Source organism: Tetrao urogallus (assembly GCF_951394365.1).
Source record: "Tetrao urogallus genome assembly, chromosome: 2".
Taxonomy (NCBI): Eukaryota; Metazoa; Chordata; class Aves; order Galliformes; family Phasianidae; genus Tetrao; species Tetrao urogallus.
In genome coordinates this window covers 19,435,964-19,454,355 of record NC_136814.1, presented here as the reverse complement: position 1 = coordinate 19,454,355, position 18,392 = coordinate 19,435,964, and the positions used below count along the sequence as shown (strand labels likewise).

Here is an 18,392-nt window from a genome sequence, read left to right as displayed (position 1 = left end):
TAGCATACATACTTACAGGTTCTGGGTTCTTCCAAGAGTTTGGTGCAGTTTCAAGGACAAATGTCTTAAGGAAGTCTTTCTACTGTGCAGCAGTGATCCTAGCTCTGATCTCATTACATGAGCAAAGTGCTAAATCTGACAATATAAAGAAAACTTCCTGTGTGAAGAAGAAATCTTCGAAAGTCTCAGGGTTAAAAAGGCTCCTTAAATGTGCTGGTTGATTTGCTCCCTAGTTGTGTATACACAGTAGCAGCTGATCTCTGTTTGCAGCCCTGCAGAAAGAAACCTTTGCTGAAAACCAATGGCATCACATTTCAGTGGAGCTATTGCCAGGCTCTGGAGAGCAAAGCAACCTTTGACAACTTCACCCAGTCTGAATCACCGGGGCTTGCTGCATGTCCTGCAGGACTTCAGAAACCCACATTTACCGTATTACCGCCATTAACACTATCTGAAACCCCTGCTTGTCACAATACAAGCAGAAGTCTCAGTCACTGTAAAAGGAGGTTTTAGTCTGTCAGGACTACAAACTGCAGAATTCACCAGGAGATATTTTTCTTTATCTTGATCGCGGTATTTGCAGATGAGAAGCTGTGAGCTGCACCCAAAAGCATTTTATGCCTCAGAATTGTTCAATGAGTACAGTGGGCATCCTGTTTATCCTAAATATAACTGGAACCTGCCCTGCATCAGCTGCACACACGCCAGCTGTTTTCTTCTGATACAAAGTACAAACCAACAGATTTGGGGAACAGGAGAAGGCCGGTTCTTTTATTTAATAGTCAAGTTAGACCCCCTAGCACTGGATCAAATCTGTGGAGCCCAGTGCCCCTAATTTAACAAAGCCTGGGACTCCAGGGCTGTGACTCCAACCACACACAAGTACCACCCCAGCTTGAAGCTTGGCCCCAGCACCATGGGAGACAGGCAGGACCCAGCCCCACTCCTGCACCTCTTACTGCTGTCCACATGAATTGATGAAACTGGAAAAGCAATATATAAACACGCTAGAGCTGTTTCGACCCTAAACTTGACAGCAACATTTGATTTTAAAGAATTACTAAGGATTAATTTCAATTAGTTGCCTCAGCACTTAGCCCAGAGTAATGCCCAGAACAATCATGACCCATGACCAGAGTATGACCAAGATCCTGCATGCTGCCTTCTGCGGTGGCAACCATTCCTTGCAGGATAACAACCAAACCCCAGAACAACGCTTAGAAGAGCGCTTTTTACAAGTACATCTCTACAGAGTTGGGTTAGGAGTAGCTAAGGTTTTATTTTAGGCATTCATAAAACAGATTATTCACCACATTCCTTTCCCCTTGGGCACTATGACTATCCTAGCTCCTAATATATTGTGTGTTATTTCTTTAACATTTTGAACTTTATTCCAAAGGGCAGAAAGCAAAACTGACAGTACATCAAGATAGCATGCTCAGTGCTTCAAACAAGAAAATAATTGAGATCCTGTGCACGCACAACATCTGAGCACGCACGTTGCACACATGTACACACTCGCAAGCACAAACAAGCGTAAGTGTTGGTGGCCCAATTTTCAGAGTACTCACAGTTCACACCCTTTGAATTAAAAAGCACCAAGAAGAAACATAAACCTTCTTCCTGGAGGGACGACGCAAGCAAAGGAAATGCCATCTTCATGGTGAAGTTGGACTCTTTCTAGCTTCCACCACTGCTTGGCTGTGTAACCAGAACACACCACCTCATTTTTCCGTGCTAAAACCAGCACCATAAAATGTAATGCATGCTACAAAAGCAAGGTTTCCCTGCCTTCATTGCTCAAGCTGTGAAACAAGGACTGCATGTTGGGGAGGTAATGGAGTAAAACATGAGTTTTGGAGTGCAGCTCCGAGCTGTGCCATAAGAGAAGCAGTGACCTTGGACAACCTGCTCTGTGTGCTCCAGTACCCAACCTGCTGCCCAGGCTCTGCATACTTTGCTCCCAACCTTTGTCCACCTGGTCTCATTTGTCCTTAATTCAGCAAGAAATGTTTGGTGTCACTTTTCTTTTTCCTGTTAGAAATTCAGCACAGAGTAAAACAAGCTCTTTGGCAGATGAAACCAAGACATTCACCCCAGTGGAAACAGAAATGTCAGTGAATGAAGTATCCTCACCAAGAGCCCACATGTCTATACAGATGGTCTGAATCTTCCAAATTCTGTAGGAGAAGAATAACCTAATCATACTCAGCAGTTCCAGCCCCTGCTCACTCTAGTACTTGGCCAGGGCTGGAGAACGCCCACCCAGAAAAACAGACTCAGTTTCTCTTTCCATCTCCTACACGATTATGTCATATCACTCACAGTCATGTAACTCTGTATCTGGGACACTTCTTCAGCTCTTTTTTTGTGCAAGTATATTCTGATCCCAACACAGGGCACCCAAAAGCAAAACCCTTCTCCCAATCTTGCCAACTATCCCTTAACCTGGCACATTCTGCCTTCCCTTATTTGCCCCTTCCTGATTTCCTCATTGAGTTTTCAGGGTACAGGAAAAAGAGTTAGGAGAGAAATGAAGGGAAGCTAGTCCTGAGCCTACACAATGTCAGAAGGCGTATGACTCCATCCCTCCTCCACCTATGTCCAGGCTCTGGGAAACTAACCCCACTGCCTCTGACACCCAAACCAGTGCTGGTGCCAAAGGAGGGCCAGGCCATGCCATGCCATGCCATCCCTCTGTCCATCAGCTTTGTAACAATTTACAAATTCATACAGATCTTACAATTCAAAGACATCATCAATAGCCAGTCATTTAAAACTAACACTACTAACAACTAAAAATGGTGTGAAAACTTTTGGGATGTTTCTTACGTATTTTAAAGCCTCCTTTCCAGAAGTCAAGTAATTAGTTATCAGCTTGCTCTTTTAGAAAGGGATGCCTGGGTATTGTAACAAAAGAATTACTGAAAGTAATCACAGTGAAACAGAATTCCAGCAGAAACATGACAACAACTTTAGAAGTCAGACCTTTTAGCTAATCCCCAAATCTTTGGTAGAAATCTTCCTCTTTTTTTTTTTTTTTCATTCAGATTTTTTTCTTGAATAGAAGAAACTCAATTCCTCCAGACCTGCCTAATTTCTGCATGCATCCCCAGTCAGTCCATATAGACATTAACAATGACTACTCTATTTTCTTTCTAACATTTTAATGCATTTGGATCCTTATCAGCATAAGGGAAACCTTCCTCAACTTGATGAGTTGAAGGACTCATCAAGTCTACTCACTCTTCTCATGGAAATTCTTCCACCATAGCATTTTGTCCCTTTTCATCTATGAAAGATTTCAAACAAAACCAAACACAGTCACCAAGAAACTTGTATGCTTACGCTTAGTGTTGTACTCACTTGCAGCTCTGCAGCACCTGATCAATCAGGATTCTCCTTCCTGTTCTATTTAATATAGTACAAAATATGGCTATGCGTACAATTAAAGTTATTCTTTATCCATTTGTTTTCCGTAACATTCTTGCCTTTTATTTGCTCCCTAAAGTAATCAGCATATTTTGAAGCCAATATAAACAATAACATAGATGTAAATATTGCCACAGAGGCATCACAATAAATGTGACATTCGGAATAATTCATTCAAGGTGTCTAGATTACAATTTAAATCCTTTCCCAATTTTAACCAAAGCTTCCATCACAGATGCGCTTAAGCCAAGGTGTACGGCTTCATGCTAGGCTGGTAATCCACGCTAACTAGGAAATAAATTTTCAGTGATTAAGTTGAATTGTTCGTACAAAACGCCAGCTTCAGCCTTTCACCCATACAAAATAGCTTGGAAAATATATACTGCATGTGTTTATTATAGCTACAGTTGCTATGAACATCTATAACTCTCCAACAATTTCTTTGATTTATGTTCAAAAACATACAGGGCATGAAATGATGCCTGCAACCTTACATTTCCCTCAAGAACATTGTGGGGAGAAGATATATTCCAAAACATCATGTTCGATTCCTTGTTATGTCTCCTTTTTAAAATAAATGTATGATAATCAATTACACATGCTTCAAAGCAACTGCCACTAGATTCCCCAACAGAAAAGCTGTTTGAGAAAAGTTCCATTTCCCTTTCCCCTAATGGCTGAGTTACAATAAGAGATCTTATTCAGATATTAAAAGCAGAAATCGTGTTACAAAGGATGGGCCCTGCTCAGCCTGTATATGCACATACAGCAGCATGCATGCCCAGACTTGACTCAGGACAAGGTTTTCAGCACAGGAATATCCCCACCGATCAGCACGCTGACACAGGCACACACGTGTGAAGCAGTTGCATGAAGAAATCCAGTTGATTTCAACAGAATGAAAAAGGCACTAAGCTAAAGTGTCAGGCTTGGCTTTCCCTTCAACCCCAATATGCAGAACATTCCTTTAAGAAGTCCATCCCACTGAAGCTTCCACTAAGAACACACATCTACCAGTGCTGCTAGCAACATCAACAAAGCTGAATAGCACCTGTGCTGTCAGTGCCGGTGCACATAAGATTTGACTCTCCAGGCCTGTCTGAACTCCATGAAAATGCTGAAGAGAGCATTCACCCTGAGTATTGGAGAGAACGGGCTCTGTGCCATCAACAGGAATGTACAATAAGGGTTTCAACTCCACAACCCAGCACAGGGGGCGAAGGCAGCATCCTTCCTGTGGTGGGGTGGTTTTCCCATCTGAGCAGGCAGGAGTGCCTGACTCAGAAAATGTCAGGACCTTTTGCCTTCCTGCACCAGGTCCTTGTGCTGCCTTCATCCCAAGAGACAGCTTCCTTTCCCTACATCCCAGGGCTAGGTTGCAATGCGAACAGCTTGGGACCCAGGCTGGGTGGGACATACCTCTCCAGCAGGTCTGACTCCTACTGGCACCCAGTTTAGAGCAAATACGGGATAAGATGGATTCGAGACTCGTTTCAAATAGAGCATGGCTCTGATCATCAGTGCAAGAATGCAAAATGCACATGCCCAATATGGAAAGAGAAATAAACTCATTCACTGCACCCATTTTTTCTGTCTTTCTTTGAGTCAAACCCTCAGGGATTGAAAACTCACGAGAGAAAATACTCACATGCACCCCCTTAAATAGAGCACTACTAGTAATGAGGTCTTCGAGGAGGAGGGGAGTTTACTGGATGTGCCCAAACAGCCCCAGCTAGATAGCATCAACAGTTGTTCTCCTATTTTCACAGCAGGAAATAAGCAGGTACTGTCCGTATAGGAAGAATCCAGAGGAATCTAGGTCAAAATCAAAGCAAGACTGCTCTGTCCATTTGACAAAACTCACAAGCATACACAATACCAATGCAAAAACAAAGAACTGGCTTGTAATGCTATCTCTCTTAAGATTGCTAAATAAGTGTGCAAACATTGAACTACTTGGAGTGAAGACAACATTCCTTTTGTGCGACTTCTGAAAAGGCATTTAAAAATCAATCTAAAACTTCAATATTAGGAAATTTTAAAAGCATTATTTCAAACAGGCAGACTTGAAAGAGTCTCTTGTTCACGAGTAAATCTGCAGTTAGTTTTTCTAGTACTGGTGGTTCAATCGAAAGATTCGCCAACTGCCCCCTGGAGAAAACTGAAGATCTGCATTTAAATGGAGATATAGTATTTCCAAATGCACACTACCTGGAAGGCAGATACTGTCAAGGTTTCTCAGTGAGTGGATCTCAAATTGTATTAGGTACATTTCAGTGCTGTAACTATCCCCATTCCGCAGGACTGGGACTATTTCCATATCATTTTGCCATGTGTGTGCTTCGTAATATTTGTCCTGATAAGCCAAAATTAAACCCCCATCTGCAACACAGCCTTCACAGACTAACAAGGAATTACAGCCGTATAAATAATTTTCTGATACGCACAATGAAGACGATATTAGATAGCTCGGCTAGAAATCTTAAATAATTGAAAAGTATGATGACTTAATAGAGTAGTAAGCTTGGTTTACAACGCAGCCAATTTAGAGCCATAAAAACACTGTGTAAAATTTTTATCTTGTGGTTGACCATTACATATCCTATTTATTATTCCAAAGTATTTCAACAGCATTTTTTCTTCATTAATGTGGCTGCTGGCATTTAGCACCCACTCTCTCCTTGCACGTGATTTTCCTGGAACAGCTTTAAGAAAAGAAAACAAAAACGGAGCAGACCACTACGGGGCTGTTCCTCAATACAACATGCATCTTTTCACAGTCTGACTCGAACTGGCTTCACGGGCTGTAAAATACACTCAAAACCTCCGAGACTTAAATATAATTAATCAAAGCCATAGACGTAAAGTTAAAAGGTGCAGTGTGACTATGATCCCGACACAACAGTGAGGAAATAAATAAAGAAAGAAAGAAATAAAATCAGACCTCATGAATATTTTGTTGCTAATGCACAGCAGCTCAAAGATCGGGTGATCCTTTTAGGAAAACAACTTAATTTTCATCTTGGAAAATCATAATAACCTTCCAGAAAAGTTTTTGCGAGTACATAACATGGGGAGAGAAAAGGTTTAGAGTGCAAAAGACACTCGTGATCAGCTTCAAGCGCACAGGCATTAGTCCAGGCAGCCTCGTGCTGAAATTCAGGTTGCTATTGAATCGTCCCCGTAAACAAGGTTACTGTGAACGGCCCCAGATCTCCTTCCCGCAGCACCTTCAGCGCAGCCCTTCAGCTGTCTACTTAGTTCGTCCCACCTTATCTCGCAGCCCTGACATTCTAATGCTGATTCAAATTCAGGATTCAAAATGAAAGATGAAATCATCTCCAAGATCACTTAATATTGAAATACCGTTGCAGTAATAAGTGGTGCTGGGTTTGAGATAGGAACACAGCACTCCAGCAGTAACCTTTTAATTTCTGGGGGAAATAATAATAATAATTTCAAAAAAAAAAAAACAAAAACGGTATGGGATGACTGCAATACCATTAATGCAATCGATTTGTTTGCCTTATTTTGATAATGAGCATGCTGAATGCCATGTTTGCTTTCTCCTGCCCCCCGCACATCTGAACTGGAAGGTGCTGGAGAGGAGCACGGGCAGCCTGCAGGGGCCCCCGGCCCCAGGGTCACCTCGGTGCCCCCCAGCAGCAGGGACACGGCCCTACAGGGTACTTCTCCACGCTCAGCCCTGGTACACGCTCAGCGCACCATCTATAAGCTAATGTAGGTTATACCGCAAAGTGCTCCCGTCCTCACCGCGGCCGCATGCAACGTGTGCGGCACGGGAACATTCTGTGATCGAGAGCAGGGGGAAACACCTATCAGATAAGTTTTACACTCTGTGTCTCAGACAGGGCTGCTGCTACATGCTTAAAACTTCGGTGCTTTCAGGCAAAAGGGCGTTCGGGTTCTCACCTCCCCCAGCTGCATCCCGCGGCCACAACGGCACTTTGAGGCTCGGGGTCACCCCGAGCAACAGAGAGGAGGGGGGCCGGGCCGCCTGCCCTGTGCCATTCACCTTCACTCGCACTCGGCTCCTTCCCACCGCCTCCCCCATCGCAGCCGCCTCCCACGCGCAACCCAAAGCGCCTGAACTCCACGGACGCTCCGAATGCTGCCCGGCACCGCTTCTCCCCCCCTCACAACACAGCCCCAGGCCCGGGGCACGCAACGGCGTCCCTCCCCCCCGCTCTCTGCCCGCACGTGTGCCCTTGCGTCCCTCCCCCCACTTCAGCCCGGCAGGGTCCGGCCAGGCCCGGCGGCTCCCGCTCGGCTTCGGGACGGAGCTTTCCCGAGGGGGAAGACCCCCCCACGTTAAAGTAGCAGTCACCCCGGGACCCCGAACTCTCACTGTGCCTCAGTCACTTCCCCGGCACTCCTGACCCCGTGAAGGGGGGGAGGGCAGAACTGCGGGGTTAGCGGAAAGAAAGAGAAAAATATCGCACCCCCCTCACCCCTCTCGCTAATTGCCGATGACCGGGCGGGCCGGGGGACGGCGGGTGAGTGTGCGGGGCTGGGGGCGGAGGAGGGGGGGGAGGTTGGCCGCGGCTCGCCTCCGCACCGCCCCCGCCCCGCCGCAATGTCAGCGGGTGGAGAGGGGGCCCCGCGTTACCTGGTCAGCGCGGAGCCGCAGGCCGGCTAGTCAGGTGAGTCGTCGGGGATTTTAAAGAAGCCGAAGCCGGTTTCTTTGCTAGGAAAGTCTACAACACCATGCAGGGACATTGCAAAATCTTTACGCACGCCTCCTTTCCCCGGGCTCCCCCGACCTCCGTCGGAGAGGGGGGAGCCGCCGGCGGGCGCAGGCCGAGCGGCGCCGCTGCTGTGGGGCGGGGGGCTCGGGGGCGGCGGCGGCGGCGGGCGCGGCCCCGGCGGGCGCGAGGGCGGCGGAAGGAAGGCGGCGGCGGCCCCGGCCCCGCGGCCCCGGCCTCGGCGGCGGCCCCGGGCCTCCCTGCCGCCTTGGTAGCGCCGGTCCGCACTCGGCCTGACCCGGGACGTCACGCCGCCTGTCTGTTTTCTCAATGATAACTTGGCAGCGGCAGGGGGAAGCGGCCGGGTTATGTATTTTATTTCATTTTTTTTCCCCTGGGCTCGGTACCGGGTACGTGCGCGTTTCTCTGCATGCGTTTTTAAGCGAAACGAAGGGGGGGAAAAAAAGCCGAAACAGGAAATCCGGCGCGCGGCGGGGGCTGCCGGCCGCGATGGTGGCGGGCGCGGGGGAGCAGGCATGCGTTCATCTTTTTGTCTTTCATTTTACCTTCAGGTTGACGCTGGGCGCCGGGCGAGCCGCGCTGGTCACCGCTGGGTCCCACCTGGAGGAGGGAAGCACACGCAAAAAGGAGGGGAAAAAAAAAAAAAAAAGAAAGAAAGAAAAGAAAGAAAAAAAAAATCTCGGAAACAGGCGGGGAGGGGGGATGGGAGAGGGTGCCACCCGGATGCGGCGGATGGGACAGCGCACCACGCGCAGAGCAGGGCCCCGCCATGTCCCTGCAGGGAATGGGACTGGGGGAAAAAGCACCCCGTATCGCGAGGGAACGCGGGGGACATGGGGAACGCAGGCCCATACGGGTTGCCCGTGGGCCACCAGGCTGTTGTGTGGAGGCTGGCAGGTGCTGAGCCGGGCTGGGTTGTGGGTGACCAGCATGTGGTGACAAGGGCTGCAGCCGCCAGGTCAACCTGTGTGACTGGGTGTTGTTGTGAGCAGGGGTAGGAGCTGGCACTGGGGTTGGCTTGCTTTCCTTGGCATTTGTGCTCCTAAAAGGAAGACCACAGAATCGTTGAGATTGGAAAAGGCCATTAAGGTCATCTAGACCAACCACCAACCCATCACCATCATGCCTGCTAACCCATGTCCCTCAGTGTAAGTACACATGGGGGCAGGTACCTTTTAGTTGCGTGCATTCCTTCCTGAACAGAGTTATTTCCAGTGCTAGGCCTCACTTTCAGGTATCCATGGTGGCACGGACCACTGTGCCCTTTCAGCCAAAGATTGCACACATACACTTTTAATATCTCAAACTGCCAACTCACCACAGCACCTGCACACTGACCAAAGATCTCAGTAAGGCCCAAAGTCAAGTGCCCCATCCCATACTGCATTTTCTACTGCCTGTTCTGACAACAGCTTGCCATGTACGTGTAGCTAGTGCAATAGTTCACAGAGAAGCTGAAAAGCTGAAGCAGCACAGGGCTGAAACTAAATTATTGTTGCAGCTTCTATATTAGCATTAACGCTTTCATTTTCCTCATTTAAATACAATAAAAGAGAACATGGTCTTTGCTTAATATTGTTACTAATCAGGTTTTGCTCTTCCAGTTTTTTAAGAAGATGAAGCCAGGGAGAATCTAGCATGCTGCTGTGCTGCTGCTGTATTTAGTACTCTGGAACAGTGCCTTATTTTGGTGAAGTCTTTGCTCTTTAACTGGAAGGAAAAAATAAGTTCTCAGAATACAGTGAAGTCCAAGCACTGCTCTAAGGAGAATGAAATTGAAAAAGTACTTCTTATTTTTAACACAAGCTACTCGAGGTGCTTTCTGTCTTGTCTATAAAGACAAATTTGCATAGTGTTTCTGTTTCAGAATTGTTTTGAGCAGCATTTAGACGTAGAAGTTTTTATTTGTCTTAAGTATACTGTCTCAACAGTGCGCTGGAGAGCACAGGGTACATTACTGATACACTGGTTTTGGTAGACTTAAAAAGCACTTTGTGCAGCTTGATTGTTGTCTGTATTTTGCCATTTATTTCTCAGTGAGGCTCTTCTGATTGATGTGGGGAGTTTCTTTAAAGAGATGTAAGTTGTGGCATAGCTACCCAAGATGCTCTGCGCAGTTGTTCCATACCTCTCCTAAGAGAGAGATTTTAGTTGTGATTGTTGTGCTTTTAAAAGGGAATTCGTTAATCAAATTGCTGGTTTTGGAATGCATTGAAAGGAATATTGAAATGCATTAACTTCATTAAAAGAAGTGAGCAGATAGGTAACAAAACAAGTATTAGTCAAATAAGCATGAACTTGCCTATGGAGCCAATTCAGCCCTAGTGAAATCAACACAGTTGTGCTTGTCTACAGCATATTTAATTTGGCCTATGCAGCCACAGAGCCAACACTTCATTTGGCTGTCAAAGGTGTGTATATTAAAAACGTATGAGCCATGCGTCTCCTTCATGTGATTAACCTCTGAAGTCAGTCGCCCAGTTTTCCACTTAGTTCAGCTGCACAGTCCTATCACATATGCAGTATTTGGTGCACGTATGCACTGGAGGTGCAGGGAAACATTCCCATCCCAGCATTAGCACGGGGATGTGAGCTGTGTCTAAAGCGAGGGCATGACGAGATGTGTTGCAGCAGAGGTTGCTCACAACCATAAGGATTCCTGTGTGTAAGTCCCAGTTAATGGGCTGCACTGAGGTCTTTGCCACCATCTTTCATTACTGCTGTTACTCACACCAGCGAGAGTAAAGGAAAGGCTGGTATGTCTATAATCACACATTCATTTGCTATGTAGATATATCTTAAGAGCCACTCAACCCAGGAAAATTGTGCTGGAATGAGGTAGTGGATGGATGTAAAACAGAACCATGTGCAGGTGGCTCGTTCATTCTGGAATGACAGAGCTTCTTCCTGGTTTCACTTAATCCACTTCTAAAGTGGATTAGGTGAATTCAAAAACGTGAACCCTTATGCTGGCATGATATTTGACTACATATGGTTTTGGTTAAGGGTAATTACTGCAGTGTAGCTAATAACTGTTTTGGAATAATTTTGTGTGTAGACAAGTCCAAAATCGCACACCTGAAAACAACACACTGTACATAGCCTTTTTGTATAACATAAAGTTAATTTAGCCCAACATTTGACCTACTTCTTTCCTTGTGAGGCATATTTAATTCATTACAGGTTTTTCTTTCTTAGCAGAAACTGTACAACAGCCATGTGCTTATGATCAATTCAAGGACAGTGCTTCCATGTGCACTCCACAAGATAAATAAACAATTTACACAACATATAGTCTGAGTACATTCTCAGCTGTGTTGAAGCAGACAGTTGGCCCTCTACTGCAGAAAATATCAGGTTCTAAATTGTAAATATTTTGAGTAGGCTGTTAACAAAAGGAAAACAAAAGCCAAAGGTCTATGTCCTCTTGAACCCCCATGATCTGCTTATCCTTTGACTACATAGTGCTCAAAGCAGTAGTGTCTGCATGAAGCACCCGTTATAATTCAATACCACTAGCTCCTGCATGAGGAACCTCTCAGGTTAGCACAAGATGGCTTGCAAAACAATGGAGTTTCCAGGAGGTACCTTAGGAACAGGGAGCTAGTTCTTCATTTGCTTACAGAGACCTGAATCAGGAAAAGCCTACTGTAGTCTCAAGCAATTACTCTGCTCTGAACAGATGCAGGAGGGCTCAGAATCAGCTGTGTTGGATCACTGCTGGTTCATAGGAAAGTTATTGAAATGATAATGAGAAAGGAATTTTTTTTTTTCAGTTTTGTGCCAAGCAGAAAGATCTTCAAACATTATTCTGTCTCATTCTGTACCACACACCTCCCTGCAAAGAGAGGTGACTCTGACCTGAATTACAAACTTTAACCTCAAAAAAAAAGGGGGGAAGCTGAAGGTGGGAGGGGGAAATAAGGGAAAAAAAAAACCAAACAGATGTAAGCTCAGGTAGTAAATCAAATAAATTTTAAAGAGAAAAATAAATATAAAAGCTAGATGGTACAAATTACTAACCTTGAAACACTGACATGGGAAAAGCCAATAAAAACTACGAAAATATGAAGAAAAAAACCTTACTATTTGTAAAAGGCAGAGGTACCCAAGGATCTTCCTATGTGTAGATGAAGTCACCCTGCTATCCCATGTATCAGTCAACCAAGCTACAAACACAGTTCTCATTCTTACGCTCCAGTTGTGATTATGAGCATGGCCTTACTCTGCTGTGCTGGGCTTTGGCTGAAAGATACAGGGAATGGATTTCACATATGTCTCCTTCATGCTAAGTCTGCTTATTTAAGTACAAAGCTTTCTGATAAGAAAGTAAGCATTGAATGAAGAAGATAAAAACACAGATAAACATGATAAAAAAAAACAAGTTTTTGAATCCTGTTGTAGTGTAACATTGGCCATGGGCCTAGTCTTGATAGTAAGGCTGAAAGTGGACTGAGATTGAAGGCAAGCAAGGCTTGGGGACCATGCAGGAGCATGTCTAAAATCATTATCATGTCAACAGCTGGATTAGATTGCTTTACACTGCTGCCACTAGGAGCACTCTAAAAGCAGGAGCCACCTGCAGTGAGAGGGTGTCCAGGATCTGCCCTGCTCCTGCTGGGACAGGGGACTGCTGATCCAGCAAGGAACAGGTCTGTGAAATTGAGAGCTCTTGGAGAAAACAACACAAGAGAAAAAAGAGGAAACCTCAGCATATGGCTATTGCAGAGAAATGAAGGATCCTCTCTGGGAATTGGTTAGTAGCGCTGATGTTTAATATTTGTCATAACAACCACTGACTGTTTTGTTTTTTGTTCTAACAATGTGAATTATGCATTAAACATTAATACAAGCGAGTGTACTTTTCTTTTGATCTTCAAGCATAATCATTTCTAATGAGAGTTTATACACGAGCACTGAAACAAATCCCTGAGTCATGTGAATTTACATTGGTTTTACTCTGTGTGAAAGATATCCCACATGGGTTACTCATGTCTGTTAAACATAACATACTTACAAGTCAGAAGAAAAAAAAAAGAACTTGCGTTTGGCTTAACGTAAGTATCGGTGTAGACATTTGGTTCACACACTAGCAATAATGCAATATTGAAAAGTGATTTTATCAGAGATCAGAATCAGGGTGAGGTCCCCACCTAATTAAGTCAGATCCAAGTCCTCGCAGAAAAAAAAAGCTCACCTGACTTCCGCAGCCTGGCTTCTAACAATGCTTGGGCCAAGTATTGGAGGAATTTGAACTAACTGAATAAAGAAGGTGACAAAGAAGTGGGGCTCTGGCTTGCCTGATGTAGATAAAAGCTGCCCAGCTGCCATCTGCAAGTACCAATACTACATATAGACAGCAGAGAAATTCTACGATGCTCAGTGGCTTCCTTGATGTTCTTGACAGACAAGCCGCAGTGCAGGGCTGACTTCATCTGAACCAAGGCCAGAACCATGTCTCATTTCTGCTCTTTTAAACATTAGTGACAAACTGCATTTTGTGAAAGCACAAACACTGTGCAACTGCTAACACAATTATTTAAAGTAAAAATGTTTGAGCCATTCCACATGCAGTGTGTGCAAAGTACATACAAGATACAAGTGCAGGGTGGAACAGTCTGTAATGAGCCTGATCCCTCTGTATACGAGGTCTCATTACAAGATTTCTAAAATGCCTCTCCAGAACAGATCTTGAAGGCAAGGGCTGCAGAGGAAGAATGGCTGCCAAGAAGATATTATGTTTAATGGCAGATAGACTCTATCTATGATCCAGAACATTCCTGAGGAATTCTCAGAAGTCCATTAACATATTTTATTCTTAACATATGAGTGCTACAGAAGGATTGGAAGCCAGAGACCCGGGATTACCCCATGTAATACGGTGTTCTCGCAGGAGGCTGCAGTCATGCTTCCTTCTGCTCCTCTGCTTTGGCTTGAATAAGCTTAAAAGCTAATGGTGGAGTTTTGAAAGGAAGGGCAGAAGATGCCTATTCGAGGAATAGTTTACAGACTAGAAGAAGAGGAAACATGAAACCCTTCATCCCTGAATCTGATTTCTCTAACTGCTATTTTTTATATGAAGACAGAGGGACTGATACTACTACAGTCGAGAAGAAAGTACCTCTGACTCCATTATGGAAACCCAACACTGTATGAACTAAATCTTCCCTGAGATTATAGGGCTTCATATATGGGAGGCACATGGCGTGTCAAGTTGGAAGATGAATAAGTCAATAATGAATCTTTAATAATTTTCACCTGAAGGACCCCAGCTCCATCTACACCCTGCTAGCAGCCCATTTTCAGAACCTAGCCTCAAAAGTTCAACAAGTTTTCTGGCTTTTCAGAATCCCAAGTACCTCCTCAGGCATGCAGAAAAAGCCTTGCTTTCAATGATGTGGGTAGAAAATGGGATACGCAATGCATAGGGAGGCCTTTCTCAGCCATGGTTCAGCATTACAAAGCCTGTCAGACCACAGGCTCCTGGGATGCCCTCACAGCCCTGGAATGCTAGCTGGAAGTGTTCCCCTGTAATTTAGCTCATTTGGAACATTAAAGATGCTCATTTCTAGGGACATAAGTGAAATGCGCTGATACTGAACACATTGTTTTACACCTGCGGGCCTTTAGCAGCCAGCATAGAGGCTAGTGGGAAGGGGAGGACACCAGTTTTAATTTTGTTGTTTATGACAGAAAATGGTGAGAATAGCAGGAAAAGATCATATTCTACAGACTAATGCACTTATTTACACTTAACTGCCTAACCCCAGTCAGAACCTTATATTCTATTACTGACTACACAAAAACACCATCTCATGTTGAAGTAATTAGATGGTCAGAGCCACACTACAGACCAAGCATACAGCTGGAGAAAGCTGACAGAGCTCTACTGAAATCACTGGAGGCATACCAGCTTATACCAAATAGAGACCTCATTTGCAACTTTTAATCAAAAAAGGACGAGGCGGGGGGGGGAGGCAGGGAGTGAGAAGTTGCATTTTGTTTCATGAAATAGTGGCCATACAGTAAAGCAACAAAGTAATAAAATAAAATGTAATAAATACTTACATGGTAGCCAAGACAGAAGCAGAGAAGCAGAACAAACATGTAAATCTTAGCAATGAAATCCTACACTTGTGTTGCTGCGTATTTCAGCATCAGAACCACAGAAATTACCACTTGACTTTGGGACAGGAAGCTGAGCTCATTTTCTTGCCTCTGTACTTTTGGACCCCATTAGGGCTGCAACCTTCTCATCCCCGTCATAGCTCACCTCCTGGTAACACTCCAGGGAGAGGGGCAGAAGCGACACAATAGGTGATTTTCCATGGGCGGATGTGTACATGTGAAGGGAAACAATCAAATTTTAATGACAATTTGGAGGCTCTTGAAGCTAATTTCTGGGCAGTGCAGAAATTACTGCCAGGAGCCACATGCTCTCTTCTCCTGCTGATGTAAGCAGGAATCACAGCTGTCCAAATTTTGTAGAAATAAGTCCAAAACCATCAGGTCACGCCATAAAAGGCACAATGAAAGAGTCCAACTGAGCTGCCCATTGCCAATGCAGAGCAATTCCTACAAAACTGCGGATGAGTGCACCAGATTAATGCTACCAAAGCTCTGTTCTCATTAGGTGCTTATAGCACAGTAGCACTGTTCAGGGTAAGAAGATAATTTGGTTAGGTGCTGTATAAAGCATTTAACCAGATGAAGTTCCTGCATCCAAAGCCCTGTGAGAAACCTTGCTGAGGGAGTGTAGCAAACGGGATATCCTGGGGAGAAAGCGCAGCAATGATGGTAACAAAGGCAGCTACAGAGGGTTTTCCTCCATCAGGCTGATGATAATTCTGCCAAGAAAATAAGCTGTTGATTTCCTTTCTAGGTATGATACTACATTGCATTACTGAAACACAGTTCAATAATAGCTTACAAACGAAGTTTATAAAGCTTTATAAACCTTGTATCTAAGACAGCATGTACTGCTTAAACTCCCTAAAATATATGAAAACCAATAGGGTTTATTTTTGTTTTTGTAGATACCTCCTTATAGATAATTAAATTTTAAAAGAATTAATTTTCTAAATAGCATTAGCCTTTAAGTTGCTCTGCAGTTAGGTGGCAGAGTTGCAAACACTTCTACTGAAATAAGGGAACTCACTGCAGAGAACTGTCTTTTCACTTTTGAGCTAGACAATCACAGCCTCCAACAGGCCAGAAAAAGGGTCAGTCCATCCCCCTTCATCCCTCTGCTCAGGTTGCAGCTCTGGCCACATAGAAGGGGAAAGAAACACAAGTCTAAAGGGCAGATGTGTCCACCTGGCACTGCCTAAGCACTGGGAATGGCTTATGTAAGGCAAAGCACAGAGCAATTCACTTTGGGAACTGCCTCCCTTGCAGACACCTCTGTATCACCAGCTGCCTTCTGCGAATGAGAGCCTACTGCAGCACTTTGGTGAGGCAAAGTGAACAAACTGTTCACTTTCAGCACTGTGTGGGGTCTGTTAATGCCCATGCACCCAGCACAGTGCAAAGAGTGCATAAAACATCATCATTGGGCATGTTTGTGAAGTTCTCCTGGCCTGAAACACCTTCTCATTTTAATTTTGAAGAAACCTCAGGAAGACTGGTGTTACTGACTGATATCAAACCAGCTTTTTCCTCAGTGACCCTCTGTATAACTGACTGAAAGTCTTGCTCTTTATTTTCTCTATTCAGTCATTTCATAATTTTTGTATGGCTTTTCTTTTTCTTTTTTTTTTTTTTTTGGCACCACGTGATTGTATACTATAGTACAACTCATCACATTAGAGCAATTTTACTACTACGGAGACTGCACTATAATGTTTTGCTACCAAAACTCTGTTAAAAAATAGAGCCACTAGCTCATGAACACTTAATCCAAGTCCTTCTGGAGCCATCTTGAGAACTTCATTGATCTGCCTGAGGCCTCTTTTGTAATAATGACTCTTAGAAAGAGATTGGTGTTTTCTGTTGTATCAATTTCCATCACTTAACAACGGTAGCTCTACGTTCCTACCTTTATTGGTAGGATATCACATTCCTGCATTATTTCTATATGCCACACAGAGCAGCATCCAGAGGCAGGTTGTTTCTCATATTCCACATGTACTCATTGCTTCTTGAGACAGCTCTTTTGGTTCAAGTTCAATGAAAGTGACTCTTAATTATTTTTCCATTACATTTCAGTTTTTTCTCTCTCAGCTGCACACTGCTGCAGAGAACAAACAACATCAGATGCTGGTTTTGCTCCCCATGGCCTCAGCACAATGAATTGCTATGCCAGAGGAATTCCTTATGATTTTAGGTATTTCTGCTGTTATGCACAGAAATACAAGAGATAGCATTCAAGGAATTTTTTGGGTTCTGGGAAGACAGGTGTGTCTTCTCACTCTCATACAGGTACAAGCTTTATAGACATTTAATGAACAAAATGTTGCCACTAAGCAAAGGAGGGTCACAAAACTCTTGAGGAGACAGTTGGAACCAGGTTTTAGCAAGTTGTGAAGGCATCATAAGATGTGTGGGCTTGATGAGACTGCATATATGTAGCAGTTCTATGCTACCTGCTTTGTAGTCTCACATCAATCACTCACATACCTTTGGGATCTTGGGCACTTCTCTCTCTGTCCCTCAGTTCACTTGTGTAAAAATACAGATGAAATTTACTCTTTAAATGTCAGTATTATAATCACTCACAGGTGTTTCATGTCTGTTTCATCAAAACTTTTCAAACCATAATGCCAAAATAAGCCATTCATAAGAATTGAGCATAGTTGCAATAGATCCAGAGTGCAGAGCACGAAGCAAAAAAAATCAAAACTAAAAAAAAAAACAAGATTTAAAGATTTTATCTATTGTATGTTTTTCTCTAAAAGAATTCTAATTAATTGAGGACAATTTATTTGCTAGAGAATGGATGAATGAACTGAGAAATAATTCAGTCAGCAATTGGCTACGATCACTGTCACTTGCAGAGGAATATGATTTGTGATTCTTCCCTACTGAAACTGAATTGTGCTTGAGAAAGGAGGGATGCTACCATTTCAATAATTTCTTCATTCTACCAAGACAGACAAATTAGGACCCACAGAATCCCTCTCTTACGTGACACTTCCTTTAAAGCAAAATTGTCACTCTGAGTAACTTTTCCCCTAGCTGTGAGACATTCCTATGTCATTTATTCCTTTAGATAGATGTTATTTCAGCCTAGGA

General features: G+C 44.1%; 1 protein-coding gene across 1 annotated transcript in view; it reads right to left on the bottom strand.

Annotated features, from left to right (window-relative positions):
* ESRRG (estrogen related receptor gamma) overlaps positions 1-114 on the bottom strand; it is a gene marked incomplete at its 5' end in the record, with an annotated part of 349,526 nt that extends 349,412 nt beyond the window's left edge. The window contains one exon of the mRNA XM_079550576.1: positions 17-114. Coding sequence (XP_079406702.1) covers positions 17-114 — 98 coding nt within the window. The remainder of the gene's footprint in view (positions 1-16) is intronic.
* Positions 115-18,392: the final 18,278 nt, after the last annotated feature.